Genomic DNA, 20951 nt, shown 5'->3' with positions numbered 1-20951 from the left:
GCAAACACTTCAGGCTCAGCATTGGATTTGACGATGGAGAGAGGAAGATGATTAAGACTGGCTTCCTACCCTCGTTTGAGTTCATGGTTTATGTATTAGCCATTGTAGCTAAAATTCCTTATAGAATTCCTCTGATCTGATGCCATTGTGACAAATTACTGGAAAGTAATTTGGGGAAAAAAGTCAATTAAAGATGGAATCACTTAAAATGATACACATACATTTTACATGAACTGGATGATTGGCATTTGAAGTCTTCTTCCTCTGTGACAGCTGTTGACCTAAAAGGAGAAAGCTCAGGCAAAATTAATATAGAGAGTTTATTTGGGCCAAGGTTGAGGTCTGCAGCCCAGGACGCACTTCCAGGTTGTCTTAGAGAGTGCTCCAGAAAACTAAGGAGAGGCTCAAGTTTTTAAAGAAAAAAGGATAAATCAGAAGAAGAGGTCATTTCTAATGCTTTTCAGGAATTTTCTTTGGTTTACCGGTATCACATTAATTAGTGATTGGCTATACATTGTTGAACTATAGAGCATATGGCATTTTATGGCTACTTGGCATCAGTTAGTCTAGAGCCTGCATAGCAAGTGGCTTCAAGAAGCAATTATTTAGCTCAAGGGGGAGTGAGACTGACTGCTAGTATAATTTAAATGCCTCTCTGGGCCTGATAATTTAAAGGGGCTGACATTCCACAGAAAAAAAAGTCGTTTTTTTTCCTTCTTTCTCACAGCCGATTGAAGTTTTGAGCTACCTTTCTTCCACAAACTACATCCAACATTTTCCAGTTTGCACTTTGAGATTCTTTTAAATGCAGCAAGAATTTAAAGATGCTTGCAAAGCAATTTGAGTTCAGACTTTTATTTAATTTTTCTCCTCAATCACTTAATTTGAGAGCAGATTTTTAGGTCATTTTCTTTTCATTGAATTCTAAGGCCCCAAAGATTGGTTGAGGCGTCCTAGTTTTCGAGATGTTAACGTGAAAAAACGTGCATCTTAGAACTGAAGGAAGCGGGGCTTCTTGGCGCTTCTGAAGGGAGAAAGCTGCACAACGATGCCGCCAGGAATGCTCGCACCTCCTACCGGGATGGCCTGCGTAAGATGGGGCGGTCTCTGTGCGGGTGTGCTGGTGTGAGCCACGGTACCCAGGGCCAGATCGCAGAAGTGAAGCTGGGAGGCTGGCCTGCAGACTGGGGTGAGGTCGCCACTCCTTCCTTTCAGGCTGGAGCTACTCTGCTAGGGTTTAAAAATTTGAAATGAGAATAAAGGGTAGTATTTACGAGAAAATGAGAGAGAGTAAATCATATCTAACCTCCTCCAGCCTTTTTTTTTTTTTTTCATAAGAGACCAAATTAAACTTACGCACTCTCCTAGCTGTGATTGCCCTTCAGTTACAGAGAGTGAGAGCAGAGCGAGACCAGGTCTGAGATAGCGAAGCAACTCATTCCTTGAAGGACATTCACACTGATGTCCTATTTTCAAACTATTTGAAAATTGCATCATTCTGCCTCCAGTACTGGCAGTTTCTCTGTTCTGTGATCAATGCGATTCACAGGAACATTTTGTTAAATGAGCCAAGGGTGTGGAAAATATGACTTTTATATTGGTCTGGGATTAGCTATGAGCTCCAGCATTTTCACTGGAGGTAGTTTCATTTGGGGCGGGAAAAAAAAAGGCTTTCTGCGACTTGCCAGAAAAGGTCCTCTGAGAGCAGGTCAAGGTGGCCACGCATATCCTAAAGAATGGTTGTGGTAGGCTAGACTGCTGTCAATGGGAGCTGGCGAGGTGGCCAACTCAGCTGCATATGGGTTTGCACCGGCCACACTGGTGACTCCACTAGGAGCTCTCAGCGTCCTAGTAAGTGCCGTTCTTTCCTCATACTTTCTAAATGAAAGATTTAATCCTTACGGGAAATTTGGATGTTTGCTAAGTATTTGAGGATCTACAGTTACGATCAGTCATCCTCCAAAAGAAGAGGATATTGAGACTAAACAAAATATCTCACAAGCTAGGTGATCCAGGTTTTGTGGACTTTGCAACACTTGTGGTCATTATGGCCATGATATTAATCTTCCTGGTGGGTCCCCACCGTGGACAACGATCTTGTGTATGTAGTAATCTGCCCATTTGTGTATGTAACAAATTGGCACATTTTCAGTCTCCTGGGTTAAGAGCCTAGGCAGTGCTATCAGAGAGCTGTTTGCTGGAAAGCCTGTGCTGCCACATCCCCTGGCCTGTGTTCTGCTGCTAAGCCTCATTGTCTGTGTGAACACATAGATTAATTACTTAAATTGGGCCCTGGATATATTTAACACTTCCATCATGACTCCAATATATTACATATTCTTTACATCAGTTTTTAAACTTGTTCAGCTATTATTTTTAAGGAGTGGCAAGATATGCCCATTGATGATGTCACTGGTACTTTTGACTGGCTTTACAATAATCGTGGGGATATTCTTGTTGCATGCTTTTAAAGGTGTCAGCTTTAGTCTAGCAAGTCTGCCTGTGACTCTTCGAAAAGACAAAAAAGCAATGAATGGCATGCCATCTCTCTAATATGTAAGAAGTTCTTAATAATAATGAAGAAAGCAAAAGCTTAATCTGTGGAATAAAAAAACACACTGGTGAAAATATCTCCTGAAGAAATGGAATTCTGACAGCTTTTAAAGAAAGATATAATTAAAAGGTTAATCTGTAATTCTGTTATAAAGTGAATTTGAATATCAGAATATGTCTGAAAAAGCACTGTTCTCAAATAATGATCTTTAAAGACAATCCTTTTAAAGGTTTCACTAATTTGAACTAAGAAATCACTTTTCTGATTTTTTTTTTTTTTTTTTTTTTTTTTTTTTTTTTTTTTTGGAGACGGAGTCTCACTCTGTCACCCAGGCTGGAGTGCAGTGGAATGATCTGGGCTCATGGCAACCTCCGCCTCCCAAGTTCAAGCGATTCTCCTGCTCAGCCTCCTGAGTAGCTGGGACTACAGGCGCGCCAGCTAATTTTTTGTATTTTTAGTAGAGATGGGGTTTCACCATGTTAGCCAGGATGGTCTCAATCCCCTGACCTTGTGATCCACCCTCCTCGGCCTCCCAAAATGTTGGGTTCACAGGCGTGAGCCACCATGCCCGGCCATACTTTTCTGAAATTTAAACGATGGTAGCTCACTAAAATGAACTCAGTGCATGACTAATTTCTATTAACATTGTATTACTGTAGAGATTTTTTTACATTTTGAATCCTTCTTCAAAATCTAACACTGCTTAAAATGACAGTTTTAAGTCTATAAAAATGCTTTATTTTTTCATTGGTGATGAAAGTCTGAAATGTACATTTATTTGTCATCCCCACTTCATTAATCCCTAATCATATAGGCTTTTTGATTTTAATAAAGAACAAAATTATCCCAAAATTATCCTGTGATTTACCTTACCTATTATAACAAAATATAACACATATATTTTATATAAAAGTTAAAATATAATACATATTATATTTATATAAAAATTATAATTATATAAAACAGGTAAGGTAAATCAGAGGATAATCTATATAAAATAGGTAAAGTAAATCATAGGATAATAGAAATATGTATGAACCAAAGAAATGTGGTAGCTTTCATAGAAACAACTCTTTTCCTTTGCATAATTATTCTTCACTTTACAAAGTATTAAATTATTTAACTATTAAAAGTAGTACAGCAAAAAGAATAAAATGCCTAGGAATACAGCTGTCAAGGGAAGTGAAGGACCTCCTCAAGGAGAACTACAAACCACTGCTCAAGGAAATCAGAGAGGACACAAACAAATGGAAAAACATTCCATACTCATGGATAGGAAGAATCAATATCATTAAAATGGCCATACTGATCAAAGTAATTTATAGATTCAATGCTATTCCCATTAAACTACCATTAACATTCTTCACAGATTTAGAAGAAACTATTTTAAAATTCACATGGAACCAAAAAAGAACTCATATAGCCAAGAAAATCCTAAGCAAAAAGAACAAAGCTAGAGGCATCATGCTACCAGACTTCCAACTACAAGGCACAATAACTGAAACAGTATGGTACTGGTACAAAAAGAGACACATAGACCAATGGAACAGAATAGAGAACTCAGAAATAACACTGCACATCTACAATCATCAATCTTCAACAAATCTGTCAAAAACAAGCAATGGGGAAAGGATTCCCTATTTAATAAAAGCTGCTGGGAGAACTGGCTAGCCATATGCAGAAAATTGAAACTGGACCCTTACACCTTATACAAAAATTAACTCCAGATGGGTTAAACCAAAAACTATAAAAAAACCTAGAAGAAAATCTAGGCAATACTATTCAGGACATAGGCACGGGCAAAGATTTCATGACGAAATCACCAAAAGCAGTTGCAACAAAAGCAAAAATTGACAAATGGAATCTAATTAAGCTAAAGAGCTGCTGCACAGCAAAAGAAACTATCATCAAAGAGAACAGGCAACCTACAGAGTGGGAGAAACTTTTTGCAATCTATCCATCTGACAAAGTTCTAATATTCAGCATCTACAAGGAGCTTAAACAAATTTACAAGAAAAACACAACCCTGTGAAAAAGTGGGCAAAGGACATGAACAGACACTTCTCAAGAGAAGACATTCATGAGGCCAAAAAACGTGAAAGCAAGCTCAACATCACTAATCATTAAACAAATGTAAATCAAAACCACGATGAGATACCATCTCACACCAGTCAGAATGGCAATTATTGAAAAGTCAAATAACAGATGCTGGCAAGGTTGTGGAGAAATAGGAACACTTTTACATTGTTGGTGGGAATGTAAATTAGTTCAACCATTGTAGAAGACAGTGTGGCGATTCCTCAAAGATCTAGAACCAGAAATACTATTTGACCTAGCAATCCCATTACTGGGTATAGACCCAAAGGAATATAAATTATTCAGTTACAAAGATACATGCACACATATGTTCATTGCAACACTATTCACAATAGTAAAGACATGGAATCAACCCAAATGCCTATCAAAGATAGAATGGATAAAGAAAATATGGTACATATATACTATGGAATACTATGCAGCCATAAAAAGGAATGAGATCATGTCCTTTGCAGGGACATGGATGCAGTTGGAAGCCATTACCCTCAGCAAACTAACGCAGGAACAGAAAACCAAACATTTCATGTTCTCACTTGTACATGGGAGCTGAACAATGAGAACACACGGACACAGGGAGGGGAACAATACACACAGGGACCTGTCGGTCAGGGGTGAGTTGGGGGACAGGAGAGCATCAGGAAAAGTAGCTAATGCATGCTGGGCTTCATACCTAGGTGATAGGTTGATAGGTGCAGCAAACCACCATGGCACACATTTACCTATGTAACAAACCTGCACATCCTGCACATGTACTCTGGAACTTAAAATTAATTTTAAAAAGCAGTACAACAGTTACAAAAATGCTCAGGACAAACACACCTAGTGAACATATATCTTGTCTGATGGGAAGAGGTGAAGTGTGGGGTGTTGAGTGTGTCCTGAGCTGCAGTCAGGATGTTTCAGAGGAAAATGGAAAGCCTTGGATAATTTGCCAGCTTTGTAAATGGAAGTGAGAGAAGAGCTACCATGTAATTTTCACTTTTGTTTTCTTTCAAATCTATATATAAGTTTGCTATTGAATTTAGTTTCTAACATCTACCTTTTTGTGTTTAAGATATTTGCTCGTTTTTCACTACACGTATCATGCCTGCAGGCAAATTGGTTATATTCTGTACATTTGGGGAATGGTCTAAGGAGCTGGACTCTTTTTGATGCTTATAAAAAGCTGACTTGGAAATAATAAGTTTATCAGTTTTAATATTTTAAAGCTTAGAAATGAATTTGATAAAACTAGGAAGAGGGATAAACATGTTATATTTTCTTCTGAATAAAAGTGTCTTTTTTTAGAATTCTAGTTATTAAAATCTAGTGATTATTTAAAACATTTCCTTTTTAGATATTACCAAATCACTCTTGGTGACTGAGCTGGGCTATTGCAGAACATCAGAAATTGTAAGAACTATTCTTTCCAATATGGAAAAGTTTTCTTGCATTCCTATTCACGGGTGAGCTCTTTTCATTTTACACCTAAAGTTCTAGATCATTTAACATCTTAAAATAATATATTTTCCTTTAGAAATGAAATATTAATAGAAATGGGATTGGTACCATAATTCTAATTTTGTAATGTAGCTTTGAAATGTTTTCTTTGAAAATAATTTCAAACATAACAAAAAGTTGTAGAAATAAAATAGTGCAAAGAACAATTGCCTTTTTAAGAGATTTGCCTGTTGTGAATATTTTACTCCATTTGCTTTATCATTTAATTATTCTTTCTCATCTTCTCTCTCTCTCTCTGTATGTGTGTGTGTGTGTGTTTGTGTGTACACACACATTTTTTTCTCCCTCATTATTTTAGAGTATATAATACTGTGTTTTTTTCTGTAACCACAGTACAATTGACTTCAAAAATATACTTTTTGTCTAATCTACCATCCATATTCAGTCTTGTCAGTTTTTTCAGTAGATCTAATAATATCCTTTATAAAATTTGCCTTCCACTGGTACAGGATTCAGTTTAGGGTGAGCATTACATTTAGATGTCATGTCTCTTTAGCCTCCTTTGATCTGGAACATTTCCATAGCCTAAGAAATTACTCATTTCCTTTAAGTTTTCAAATTATTTGCATAGAGGTCTGCAAGGTAGAATTTTATAAACAATTTCTGGCTTCTCCATATCAATAATTATTTCCCCCTTCTCACTTATTTTGTGTATTTGTGCTTTTTTTCTTTGTTCATGTTTTTAGTCTTGTTACCTAGTGGTTTATCAAAGACCCAGAATTTTGATTTATTTACTGTTTTTCTCTTTTCCACCCTATTATTTTCATCCTTGTGCTTTCTTTTTGTCCACTTTGTTTTCTTTTTTCCCTTTTGAGTAGAAAATTTTAATTCTTTGATATTTATTGATAAAAGTTTTTAGGCTATGAATTTTTATCTGATCACTGCTTTCAGTATCTTCCATACATTCTGATTATTTATTGTTTTCATTATAATAAGTATATTTCATAAGTTCTGTAATTTGTTTGTAGTTCCTTTTTCACCCAAGAGTTTAATTCTTAAATTTTCACAAGGACAGATAGTCTTAGCCTGTTTTCTGTTGCTTGTAACAGAATACCTGAAACTGAGTAACGTATAAAGAAAAGGAATTTATTTCTTTCAGTTATGGAGGCTGAGAAGTCCAGGGTCGAGGGGCTGCATTAGGTGAGTGCCTTCTTGCTGGTGGGGATTCTTTGTAGAGTCCTGAAGTAGCACAGGGCATCACATGGTGAGGGAGCAGAGCGTGCTCACTCAGGTCTCTCTTCCTGTTCTTATAAAGCCATATTCCCATGATAACTCAATACATCTTATTCCCATGAGAACTCAATAAACTACTAATCCATGAATGGATTAATCCATTCACAAAGGCAGAGCCCATACAACCCAATCTTCTCTTAAAGGCCCCACCTCTCAATACTGCTACTGGAGATTAAGTTTCAACATGAACTTTGACGGAGACAAACACTCAAACCACAGCATTCACCCCTGACCCCCAGAACTCATGTCTTTCTCACATACAAATTCATACATTTCATTACCATTATCCTAAAGTCTTAACTAATAGTTTTACAAGAATATCTTAGAATTGCTTATTCTGCATAAATTTTCTATTTAATATGTAGATACATATCTTCTTTACTTATGGAAAATTTCCTTGAGATATAATTTTAAATATTATTGCACTTCGGTTATCATTTTCTTCTTCAGAGACACCAATAAGAATATTCCATCTCCTTGTGTCTTCCATTTCAGCTGCTTTCTCTCAGTCTCTTTTTCTTTTATTGCTTTTCCTGATTTTCTTTAAGTTTTCTTTTGCATCTGTGCCCTTTTGGGCACCTTGTAATTTATTCTTCATTTTGTCCCCATTTCTTTCCTGAGTTCACTTATCCTGTTTTTTTTAAAAAAAATTTTGTTTCATTTCTGCTTTTAGTCTCTATTTCAGATTTAACAATTTTTTTCATATTCACAACCACAAGTATTTGAGGCCATTTAACTCAGATTGTATTGATGTTTCAGTTTTCTTCTGCTTCATTATTGTTTTTTATTTTAAAAGACAGAATGTTGTTATTTTCTTTTGTTGTGTTACAGCAGCAATTTAAAAAAAATTTAAGTTACGGGATACATTTGCTGAATGTTCAGGTTTGTTAACATAGGTATACATGTGCCATGGTGATTTGCTGCACCTGTCATCTAGGTTTTAAGCCCCGCATGCATTAGGTATTTGTCCTAATGCTCTCCCTCCCCTTATCCCCCACTCCCTGACAGGCCCCAGTGTGTGATATTCCCCTCCCTTGTCCATGTGTTCTCACTGTTCACAATGTTGGTTTTCTGGAGAGACTTCAAACAAAAAGAAACCCATTTTTATTAGCAATGTCTGATGTTTTGCAGGCTTGTGGGGATGTGCTCTACTTTTTTCTATTTTGATTCATTTTGTTATCAGGGCTCCTTGGTTCAGAGCTCTGTATTTTGTCAGTTCTGCCCTTCTGTGCAGTTTCCTTTATGATATCTTTTGAGTGGTTGTGGTAGGCAGGGTTGGCTTGTCTTGCTTATCATTGATTTCTGCAGGATCCTTAATTTTTCAATCTTAGTCCCAACTTTTCCTTGAATACTTGGTCTCCAAGAGGTACCACCTCTTCTGTCTTATCTGATTCTCCTCCAAAATCACAGTTTCCCCGAGGTAGCTGGACTGTGAATTACCAAGGGCTGATCTGTGCTCAGTGTCTTTGCATTTATTGTCTCACTTATACTCTTTTCTGAGGGTGATTTTTTCTGTGTTCCCTGTGGGTCCTTGGCTCCTCCCTGCTCTCCCTCACAAAGTCTTTTCTGCCTCTTCTCCTCCACTCCGTGTATCCACAGGCTAGGAATGCTGTGTTAGAATTAGTTTGCTCTTTCTTCTGCTTACAGGTAGTTTGATATTTGTATTTTCCGATTCCTAGAAATGCTGAAGGAATAGGTCTTGTGTGTTTTATTTGTCCTCCTTTTTGATTTTATTTAATTTTATTTTTCAGGTGGGTAATGGGGAGTTTCAAAATCAGCATGCCACTATTCCTTTCTAAACCTCAGAGTCCTTCTGTAATCAGTTTCATAAATGAAGAAATTAAAAGCAAATATCTATCCTTACTTTTATGTTTACATTTTCAAGAAAAGCTAGAGTTTTCAGGTCTTTAATATAGTTATGCTATATTAAATAGAATTTCTGACCTTTATTGTAGTTGTTTGCATTAAAAATCATAAATTTTGTTATTCAACAAAATCTGTTAAGTTTTGAATAACAGATATTTTACTGCCTACTGTTTCTACCTTTTTTCCTTTTGAAAATATCATCACTGAGTTATAAGAGTCTTAAACCTGATCAAAGATCATCTAATAATCCAGCCTTTTTCTGTAGATGAGTCGACTGAGGCTCAGAGAGGTGATGTGGTTGCCTTAGATCGAACAGCTGGGTGGAAATATGACTAGAATCCTGGCTCCCAGATCATTTATCTTTCTCCAATATTGGACTTCTCTTAGGAGTCGGGACCTTAAAAATATAGTTTGGCCATGTACAAACTAATTTTATACTATACATCTTTGTTCTATATAGTAATGAGTAAAGCAAAAGAGAGAGAGCCTCTGTCAAATAGCTACAGAACCTCCCAGAATGATGTCCTTGAGGGAAGGGCAATAAACGTATTGCTACAGTGTGCTGTCTTGAAGCAAGGACTGTAACCATGGGCTATAAAATGGTTATGTTAGTCATAAAAGAGCTGCAAGAGGTTTACAATTTTAACCTTTAATTTTGCTATTGAATAAAGTAAAAACTAATTTTTACTTCAGGATTTTTTCAGAAGCATAACCAGGGAAATATTACCAAGGAGAAGTTCTGACATTGATTTAAGATCTTTTGCATTCAGCTGCTTCTTTAGTTTAGCAATGTGATTTCAGAGTTACTTACACAAAACAATGAAACTAAAGGGAGTCATAATCTGAATGAATGCTTTAAACAAGCAGAAACAGTCTAATAGTTTCCTGACTAGGAACAAATATTTTTAAGACAACAATTATTGTGGCTCAATTTCCTTTAATTTTTCAAAATTTAATTAGATGAAAGGTACCTGGTATATATTTTCTGGCATCATCTTTTGAGAATAATTTTATCATAAACATAGCTACTTTTTATTATGTATCCTTTATATGCCAGGCACTCTTTTGGTGCTTTACAAATATTATTTGTAGTTATTGTAACAGTGATCTAAGGCAAATTGGTATCCCTATTTGATGACAAGAAAGCTAAAACTCAAAGAAGAAACTTGGTCCAGATTCGTTTTTTTGTTTTTTGTGATGGAGTTTCACTCTTGTTGCTCAGGCTGGAGTGCAGTGGTGTGATCTCGGCTCACTGCAACCTCCATCTCCTGGGTTCAAGCCATTCTCCTGCCTCAGCCTCCCAAGTAGCTGGGATTACAAGCATGTGCCACCACACTAGGCTAATTTTGTATTTTTAGTAGAGACAGGGTTTCACCATGTTGGCCAGGCTGATCTCAAACACCTGACCTCAGGTGATCCACTGTCCTTGGCCTCCCAAAGTGCTGGGATTACAGGCATGAGCCACCATGCCTGGCCCAAATTAGGGTTTTTAAGCAGCTGAGCATAGAACAAACTCAACTCTTTGTGACCCCAAACATAGTCTTTTTAATGATATACCCTATTAGCTGTATAGGAGGATCAGATTAAGATAGGATTCAGAAGGCACAGTGTAGAATCTATACCATAGCCTTAATTACCTGGTAATATAAGTAATCTCTTTGGTAATATTTGCTCACAAAATATATGCTCTAGCTGACTACAAGACTCCTTGCCTGAGATCCCATGATGTGCATTAGAAGTGATGGAAGCACCACTAGTTGCTATCACTGTTGTTCTGCTAGCCTAGGATTCTCTGAATAGAATACTAAGGGATTACTTATAGAAGATCTTGGTCTTTGCTTTCTATAATATGAGATATCAGCTATCACATATCTCATATGAAAAGGGGAGAAACACATCTTTCTTTATAACTGAAAAAATGCCACAAAAGCTAATTTGATTTCATTCATTTGGGAAACAAACATCTTGGAAATTTATTGCACCTGCTAGTTCTTTCTTAAATTAGATGTGCAGCAAAAACATAGGCAGGAAAAAATTCCAAATCAAAGACATTATATCATTCTAATCCTTTTTTAAAAAAATCGCTTTGAGATGAAGGATGTACTTAGGTGCAATATTTTTTATAGATACAAAATAAATACCACATTTGTAATCAATTTATCATTACTTTTTAAAAAAATAAACTGGGAAAGATCTTGGTAAATAGAACCCACTGCTTTATTTCCAGAGCTTTAAACAGTCACAAAAGGAGTTTGAATAGAAACCATTTGCAATTAACTTGCAGACATAATGATCTTTTTCTTCTAAAAACACATTTCAGTGTGTATTTCTTTAATAAAAAGGAACATTGTCTAACACAGCCACAGCACAATTATAGAAGTCAGGAAATTAACATTGATACATAATCTAATATAAAGACTTTATTCAAATTTTGAAAAAAATTTTAACCCAATGTCCAATCCAGACTCATACATTGCATTTAGTTCTCATTTCTCATCAGTTTCCTTTAATTTAGAACTTGCTTGGTCTTTCTTTATCTTTTATGACCTTGACATTTTTCAAAAGTATAGGCCAATTATTTTGTAGTCTATCTCTTGATTTGAATTTGTCTAGTTTATTTATGATTACATTTGGATTATGAATTTTTGGCAGGAATGTCACAGAAGTAATGTTCTGTACTTCTCAGTGCATCATATCAGGAGGCACATGGTATCTTTTTGTCCTATTATGGGTGATATTAACTTTGATTACTTGGTAATGGTAGATAGATCATTGTAAAAATGCTATTTTTTCCTCACTGTACTTATTATATATCTTGTGGAGAGATACTTTGATACTGAAAATATCAAACTTTTACCCATTAATTTTAATATTTATTGATGATTTTTTTTTTGAGATGGAGTCTTGCTCTGTTGCCCAGGCTGGAGTGTAGTGGCTCGATCTTGGCTCACTGCAAGCTCTGCCTCCCAGTTTCACGCCATTCTTCTGCCTCAGCCTCCTGAGTAGCTGGGACTACAGGCGCCCGCAACAACGCCTGGCTAATTTTTTTTAATATATATTTTTAGTAGAGATGGGGTTTCACCGTGTTAGCCAGGATGGTCTTGGTCTCCTGACCTTGTGATCTGCCCACCTTGGCCTCCCAAAGTGCTGGGATTACAGGTGTGAGCCACCACGCCCGGCTGATGATTCTTTACTGAATAAGTTATTACTATAATTGCTATCAAGTAGTATCTTACTTATTCTTACTTATATCTTACATATTCATCTTACCTTGCTGTATTTTCAAGGAAGAGGTGCTATGAGAGGAAAAACCTGTAGTAATCTTTCAAGAGAGGCCTAAGTTTATGCAGAACCCAGGTGGGTTGCAATCCCTTTAGGTCTAGATATGATGCACATCCAGTTGGGAATGATCAATATCATGATACTTTATGCTCCCTAGAGATTATTGTGCATTGTGTATGTGTGCATGTGTGTGTGTGTATCTGTGTAAAATAAGCTGTAGTTGCCTTGGGTTTAAAAAAATATGAATATATTTGCATGCTGTTATAGTAGAATTATAGCATTATTTTTAGGGCTCTTTTTTCTGCAAAATTATTGCTTTCATGTTTATCTTATTAAATTATTGCTTTGTGAGGATTAGTTTTGGGATTTATATAGTATATCACGATAACTGGATTTTATATATTTTTATTTTAAGATTAAATACCATATTTTTTTACATTTATTCTCTAGATTGGTTCGACTTATCTCAATCAACATTCAAACTGAAGTTAGGAGGAATACCTTACTTGAAAGGTTATTTTTTCAATCTGCCATTTTTGAATACTATTTTTGACGATCCAGAGTGTCGGAACAGCAGCTACTAATATGTGCATTGCGGCAAGTGGAGGAGCAGAGGCATTTATGAAATGGGAATTCACTGCTGGGATATTGCAGTAGCTGCCATTATTGTTACTGAAGCTGGTGGCGTGCTAATGGATGTTACTGGTAAAATTATGAGATAGTGAATCATTTTTCCCTTTACATCTCTTGGACTTTCCTCTGTATATGGAGTTTAAAAAAAGTTTGATACATATGATAGCTTGGATTTTAAGACAAACAGGCTATATAATTTTGTGCAAAATCAAAATAAACATTAGGAGATAGAGGCAAGGATGAGAACTAATGGCAATATGGGACTGATAGTGATAAATGGCTAAGCCTTTTCAAATGTGAGTAATAGGAACTCCTGAAAGGCTGTAGAGAAAGCCTAGAGAGTCACTGACTCTGAGGCTTGTATTCAGAGTTCTTTGAATGCTAACCATTGTGATAGTTGATGATTGACTTCAGTCCTCCACCATCACCTTCTGTGTTGGGACTAGAGAAGTTAAATATTTGCTTTGAGCTGATGGTGGAATTTTTGAAGTGAAGAGTTCAAAGAATTCACCAGTGATCTGAGAGAAAGGCAACAAAGAAATAAGGAAATGGGAAGGACAGTGGTATGAAAATTAATTGGAGTCACATTTTCTGTCCATAGGTTCTTAAACAGTAAAGAGGTAATAACAGTGTATACACACACACACACACAAACAAAGAAATAGAGAATAGATGACATTTTTCAGACTAGCATGACTTGAGACTCCCTCTCTCCCCCACCAACCTTGCCGGTAAATACCAAAAAACTGGTATTTTAAAAAACATATACTTAGAAACTCAGCTATGGATTGCCAAAGCTTAAACATTGTAGTTATGTGACAGTAGATTTTTAAAAGAAAACTGAAAGTATTAAAATGTCGTGATTGACCATAGTGCACATTGCTGTACTTGTTTGATATAAATTATTTTTGTACCAGATATAACTATTTACCATACTTGATTTGTTTTAGGTGGACCATTCGATTTAATGTCACAAAGAATAATTGCTGCAAATTGTACAGCATTAGCAGAAAAGATAGCCAAAGAAATTCAGGTAGCACCTTTTCAATGAGATGATGAAGATTAATTACAGCAGCCTCATAGTCAATCACAGTTGCTTTTCCCCAGATTTGCTGACTCACTGTGGATATGTGTTTCAGATGTATTATATGCTTAGTTTAAATTGTCTTTGTCCAGATTAAGAATTTTGAACTTGTTTCATATTTTACTATGGCTAGGTTTGCAAGAATAGACATAATGTTTACTTCATTGTTTAAAAAAATTGCATGTAAGAGCTTTAGGAAAAATACACAAAAAGTATAGTTGATGAAATAAGTATAACATCAACTGAAATAGCAATTTTGCATTTCTGAGTATCAATGGTCTGAAATTTTGACTTGCTATATATATGTATGCCTAGACACTCGCTTAGAAAGTTACCTATTTGGAAAAAAACATTGTTTGGTTTCAAAAGCCATATTTAAATTTATAAGGATATATTGAGTACTTCCTAGACCAAGGTTTTTTTCTTTGCAGAGAAACTTTTTTGTTTTATTCAGTGCTCATATAACACCTAGCACCGTGCTTGTCAGTTAGCAATCAAAATTAAACATTGTAAGAATGAATATTTTGAAGTCATCAATTCCTAGTTATTATATAGAGTAGATACATAATGAGCTCACCATTCTGTACTTTTGCTGTATTTTTCATGATGATGTGAATTTTGAAGTAAAAACAGTCTAGTATCTTTTGTATATTTCACATTAACATACTGCCAGATAGAGTTGCTTATTGTAGGCATTTCTGCAATAAATATATTTTCCAAAGCACTTAGTTTAGGTATGTATTTTAATTTGCTTTAAACTCCCTAAGAGAGAAGAAACTGTTCCCAAAAAGCACTCTCATCAGATATCTGATATATTTAGATACAGTGTAACATTTTACTCATTTCAATAGTCACATTTCAAAGATGTTGATGCTGATTTGTGTTGGCAAATTATGCATTATTATTAATATTCAACTATTTGGTTTCCTCCCAAATCCTTATATAATTTCATTGTAACTGGATTCCATTCAGCCTTTAAGTAAGAGAATAGATGACATTTTTCAGACAAGTATGACTTGCAATTTCCTCTGTCTCACACCAACCTGGCCAGTAAATACCAATAAATATCTTTTTTCTTTTTTTTTTTTTTGAGACAGAGTCTCACTCTATTGCCCAGGCTGGAGTGTAGTGGTGCAATCTCGGCTCACCACAAACTCTGCCTCCTGGGTTCAAGTGATTCTCCTGCCTCAGCCTCCTGAGTAACTGGGACTACAGGTGTGCGCCACCATGCCCAGCTAATTTTTATATTTTTAGTAGAGGTGGGGTTTCACTATGTTGGCCAGGCTGATCTCAAACTCCTGACCTCGTGATCCACCTGCCTCGGCCTCCCAAGGTGCTGGGATTACATGCATGAGCCACCATGCCCAGCCACCAATAAATATCTTAATCATCCTTGGCCAACAGAATGGATTTTTTTAAAAAAATGTGGTCTAATCCCATGAAGAATGTTCTGTAGCAATGAAAAAAATAGACTCCAGTTACACGCAATAATGTGGATGATTGCAATCTGGCTGAAGCTCTAACTTCCAATGGTTCTGCACATTTTGATATCACCAACCATATCCTAATAATTTACAGAAGCCAAATTGTTTCTGCTTTGAACTTAACCTCTCTTCAGTCCTTCCCCCTTGCTTGTTTTGTTTTTTAAAAAAAATCCCATGTTGAAATGTTCTTTGTTCCTTTCTTTGTTTCCTTTGCTGACTTTTCTTCTCTGGTGATAATACAGTTCTGTAGAGTGCTCTCCTTGGTGGTTTACCTTCTGACTATCAAGTCACTCTGAGGAGACCCATGCAAGCCCCATGATTTCAACCATCACATCCTTTCTACTGACTCCCCAGTCTTGACCTACAGCCCATATTTCCCATCTGAATTCTCCCCCTGCATCTCCTGCCCATACTTGATCTGCTCAATATATTTCTAACTATTTTTTGCTCATGCTTTTCTACTACTCTACTGCAGCATTCACCTCAGCCCTTTCAAACTAGCACCTAATATATTTGAGTTTTCTCTTTCCCTAGTCTTCATATCCAATTTGTCGTAAGTCATGTTCGAATTGTCCAACCAAACTGGAACACTAGCTCTTCACTGGCCTCCTCTGAGCCTTTTCAGATGACCATCATTCTGCCCAGAATAGTCTACACTAATAATAGATTACTTTTTTATGATTGTGAAGTTTACTATAAGTTACAGTGATTCTCCTTTCTCTGGGAGTTGACCCCAACAAACAGGACTGTGCTGACTGTCACCACATCTGTAGATGGTGTGGCTCTGTTCCTTGTTTAATTCAGGAAAGGATATCTGACCCAAAAGGACAAATTAAATTTGCTAGGGCATTTGATATTTTGAACCCAAAGACAGAGATTTGGAAAAATTGGGAATAATTCAATGTGTTATAAAGCACTTTAGGTAAGCACTGGAAAAGAAGTAACAAGCTTCTCAGATGGAGCTGGGTATCAGCATTCAACCCCAGCAGGCTGCCTGTTTAAGAAGAATGGAAATATGCCATAGGTAATATGTTCTTACTTCCAGTATGTCCTATATAATACCTTCATATCCCTTAGGTAGTTTAAGTAATTCATGAAATATTTTCCTTGATAAAATGTTATTAATGATATTTAGCATTTGCTGAGCACAATGTACCATGCATTATGCTAAACACTTGATACTCATGATCATACTTAAACCTCACAATAACCCCAGGAAACATCATTATCCTCCTTGTACTGAGGCAAATAGATGTTAATTAGCCCAATTTCCCTGCTCAGGGTGACATAGCTAAGCAATGACACTTCTGCAGAGACACCGCTGAGGTGCACAGTCTTAACCCCCTGCCTAGTGGTCCTCCTGCTGGCTGTACGTTAGAACCACCTGGGGAGCTTATAGATAAGCCACTGCTGGCATCCCACCTGAGTGAGTCTGACCAGGTCTGGAGGGTCACCTGGCCATCTGTATTTTTTAAGTTTCCCAGGTGATACCAAGCAGCCAGAATTGAGAACCACTTTGTTTCCTGGATGTAACTTTTTTTTGTCTTTCAGACAGGATCTCGCTCTGTCTCCCAGGCTGGAGTGCAGCGGCCCAATCATGGCTCACTGCAGCCTTGACCTCCCAGGCTCAAGCAATCCTCCCATCTCAGCTTCCTGAGTAGCTGGGACTACAGGCGTGAGCCACCACACCTGGCTTTTTTGTTTTTATTTACTTTTTATAGAGATGTAGTCTCTGTGTTGCCCAGGCTGGTCTCAAACTTCTGAGCCCAAGCAATCCTCGTGCCTTAGCCTCCCAAAGTGCTGGGATTACAGGCAAGGACCACTGTGTCTGGCTTGATTTCTTAAAAGTAGCCAATTCACATACCCACCTACTCATCCACCTCCAGGAACCTTAGAGGGTCTTAGGACACAACTTGATACCTTAAAATTAAAATGTTGCTTTGCTACCTGATGAGCCTCCTTGGATATTATTGTACCTGCCTTTTTTAATTCCCACAAATTAACACTAGATGACAAACTACACATAAGGAATCATCTTATATTAGGTATTTCCATTTCTGAAACACTATTTTTTTCTTCAAATAACTTCATTAGCCAATATTTGAGTTTAGTAAAATAGTATTAAAACCAAGGGAATCCTTCATAAATTGAATTACTCTGGGTCGTGAGTTAACTCACATTCCCTTCAGCAGAGCCATAGGTGCCCTGTACACACTATGGCCTGGATTTCAGTTGCCTTCCAGGTTCAGCTGTTAAAAGATGTTCATTAATCACAAACATACAGAAAATAAAATACTTGTCTTTTGTTATCACATCTGAGAACACTTTTCCACAAATATATTTCAATATCCCTGTTAAATAATTGACTCACTAATAAAAACATTTGGGAGCTTGTATCTCCAGGCGTACAAGGCAGGGGGCGCTTAGACACTACTATATGTCCACTTTCCTTTTCTTTTTTCTTAGAAATTGTGTTTGCTTGCATGATGGAGTAATGGAGGTGGGGTTTGTGAGGAACAATATAAGAGAAGTATACAATTACTATTTATGTTATGTTGAGGGAAAATGTAATAACATTATCATTGATTTAGTTTCTCATAACTGGCAACGTACCTTCATATCCCTGACCTCAAAGTGGTAGCAACTTGTCTGGCCACTTCAGAGTTGGCAGACTCAGGGCAGTGAGGACGGTGTGCACCTGTGCATGGTGCTTGAGTTTTTCCTACCACAGCATTCTCCATTCTGAATTTATTTTACTACCTTAGAGTAAAATAACCTTAGAGTTTCAAGTGTTAACCCCTTAACATCATTCGTCTGACTTTACACATGATGAAAGGTGAGGTGTGAGGGCTGTAGATGTTCGAATACTCTTTCTAAATGCAAATCAGTGATCACCAGCTTAATGGCTCCTCAGTTTTGGGATGAAGTCTAAATTCCTTAATATGGATTATAAGGTCATCAGGCTTGATCCCCCGCTCCTCATCTCAGGGTTTTCACCTCCAGCTTCACGCACTGACATAAAGTTCAGACTGGATTTCTTTCAGCTGCAGCAGCATTCCTTCCTCTGCTGTGAACCTTCACAACAAGCGGAGATTTTTTTTTTTCGTTTTTGAGGGGTAAGAGGTAATACAGTCCTCCCTTGGTGTCTTTGGGGGTTAGTTCCAGGACCTCTGGTTGATAGCCAAATTTGCAGATGCTCAAATGCCCAATATAAAATGGTGTACTATTGTTATACCCAGACGAGTTAGAGAGAACGCCACACTTTGAGACGAATTAAGAGTCCTTTATTTAAGCCAGCGGCCAAAGAGATGGCTAACGCTCAAAATTCTCTCGGCCTTGAGGAAGGGGCTTGATTAACTTTTATACCTTGGTTTAGGAAGGGGAGGGGAACTCAAATGCAATAATTCTGCAGAAGTAAAAACATGCAAGAATCAAAGAAACAAATGGTTACAGAGAGATAAACAATTTAAAAGACAAATGGTTACAAAAAAACAGTGGAACCAGGTGTGGGGCTCTAAGTCCTTTATTAGAGTTAGATACAGATGCTATGCCGGACACAGTCTCAAGGCTTTATGTTGTTACCTCTTTGAGTAAAATCCTGGGAACTTCTTACATTGTTTGTTTCAGTACCTTATCAGTCAATCGAGCTCCTTTGAAATGCTGATCTGCTTACACAGGTTAACTCCTTGAGGAAGGGGGTTGGGTAAGGAGCCCTTAATGTCTTGTAAATCAAGAAGCCAAATGGAGTTTGTCCGGCTTTCCCAGCCAAGAGAAAGTCTTACTCATATGGGAAAAACAAGGCTGGGTAACTAAGGAGACAAGCAGGGAAACTTAAAAGTAACGAGTTAGAGTAAAAACAAGGTTAGGCATTACCGTATTTGCATATAGTCTATAGGTATCCTCCTTTATACTTTAAATCATCTCTAGATTATTTATAATACCTGTATTAGTCCATTCTCACACTGCTATGAAGAAATACCCAAGACTGGGTAATTTATAAAGGAAAGAGCTTTAATTGACTCACAGTTCTGCATTGCTAGGGAGGCCTCAGGAAACTTATAATCATGGCGGAAGGCAAAGGAGAAGCCGGCACCTTCTTCACAGGGTGGCAGGACGGAGCGAGTGCAAGCAGGGGAAATGCCAGATGCATATAAAACCATCAGATCTCATGAGAACTCACTATCACGAGAACAGCATAGGGGAAACTGCCCCCGTGATCCAATTACCTCCACCTGGTCCTACCCTTGACACGTGAGGATTATGGAGATTACAATTCAAGGTGAGATTTGGGTGGGTACACAGAGCTAAACCATATCAATACCTAATACTGAAACTGCGTTTGCAAAATTATGACTGAGATAGTGATAAAGATCCATCCAACTTAAATGACTCCATCTTGCCTCTAACCTCCAAGCTGTCCTTGTTCATTCCTGGGTATAGGCCAAACTTACTTTGGGAGGAAATTTGTTTACAGTTTAAAACAAAGACGATAACAGCCCTTTCCCCAAACAAACCTCCTTCTTGCCTGGGGACTAGACTACTAACATTAGCCATGAGATTAGAAATTATGGTTTAGGAGTCATGTGGCTGGAGGCTACAAGCTTCTGACCCTCCCTAAACTGCTCTTAAGATCAATGCTTGAGATGTTTTCCAGACCCTTCACTTGATGAACAGCCAGCACCACCCAGATTGAGAAACTGCCCCATCTGATCTTGTGACCCCCACCCAGGAACTGACTCAGTGCAAGAAGACAGTGATGCCCCATGATTTTATGTCTGACCCAACCCATCAACACCCCCCGGCTCAATGCCCCTCCCCTCCCACCAAATTGTCTTTAACAACTCTGATCCCCAAATGCTCCAGGGACTGATTTGAGTAATAATAAAACTCCAGTCTCCCCTGCAGCTGGCTCTACATGAATTACTCTTTCTCTATCGCAATTCCCCAGTCTTGATAAATCAGCTGTATATAGGCAGCAGGCAAGGTGAACCCCTTGGATGGTTACATTACAATATAAATGCTATGTAAATAGCTGTCATACTGTATTTTAAAAGCTTGTATCATTCTTTTTTGTTGTATTTTTGTTGTTGTTGGTTGTTTTTCTCAAATATTTTCCATCTGCATTTGGTTTAATCTGCAGATGCACAGCCTGAAGATACAGAGGTCAGACCATACCCTCTTCCACCTTCTATTTTGAACCCCATCCCAACTCACACTG

The 20951-nt window shown here is 37.3% G+C and overlaps 1 protein-coding gene, 1 long non-coding RNA gene and 1 pseudogene across 4 annotated transcripts in view; 2 read left to right on the top strand and 1 right to left on the bottom strand.

The window, feature by feature from the left end:
* LOC100973509 (inositol monophosphatase 1-like) overlaps window positions 1–19474 on the top strand; it is a 31316-nt gene extending 11842 nt beyond the window's left edge. For both annotated transcript variants that reach the window (XM_055116684.2, XM_055116683.2), the window contains exons 7-8: window positions 5988–6096; window positions 12983–19474. In XM_055116684.2, the coding sequence (XP_054972659.1) occupies window positions 5988–6096; window positions 12983–13085 (212 nt within the window). In that variant the 3' untranslated portion in view covers window positions 13086–19474. The remainder of the gene's footprint in view (window positions 1–5987; window positions 6097–12982) is intronic.
* LOC134730985 (uncharacterized) overlaps window positions 1–20951 on the bottom strand; it is a 304042-nt gene that overhangs the window by 60976 nt on the left and 222115 nt on the right. The gene's annotated exons all lie outside the window — the stretch shown is intronic.
* On the top strand, window positions 689–3202 carry LOC103783803 (magnesium transporter NIPA2-like; annotated as a pseudogene).

The sequence above is a fragment of the Pan paniscus genome, chromosome 7, assembly GCF_029289425.2.
Source record: "Pan paniscus chromosome 7, NHGRI_mPanPan1-v2.0_pri, whole genome shotgun sequence".
Classification (NCBI taxonomy): Eukaryota; Metazoa; Chordata; class Mammalia; order Primates; family Hominidae; genus Pan; species Pan paniscus.
The sequence above is the reverse complement of the archived record's forward strand: the minus strand, read 5'-3'. Positions and strand labels throughout refer to the sequence as shown.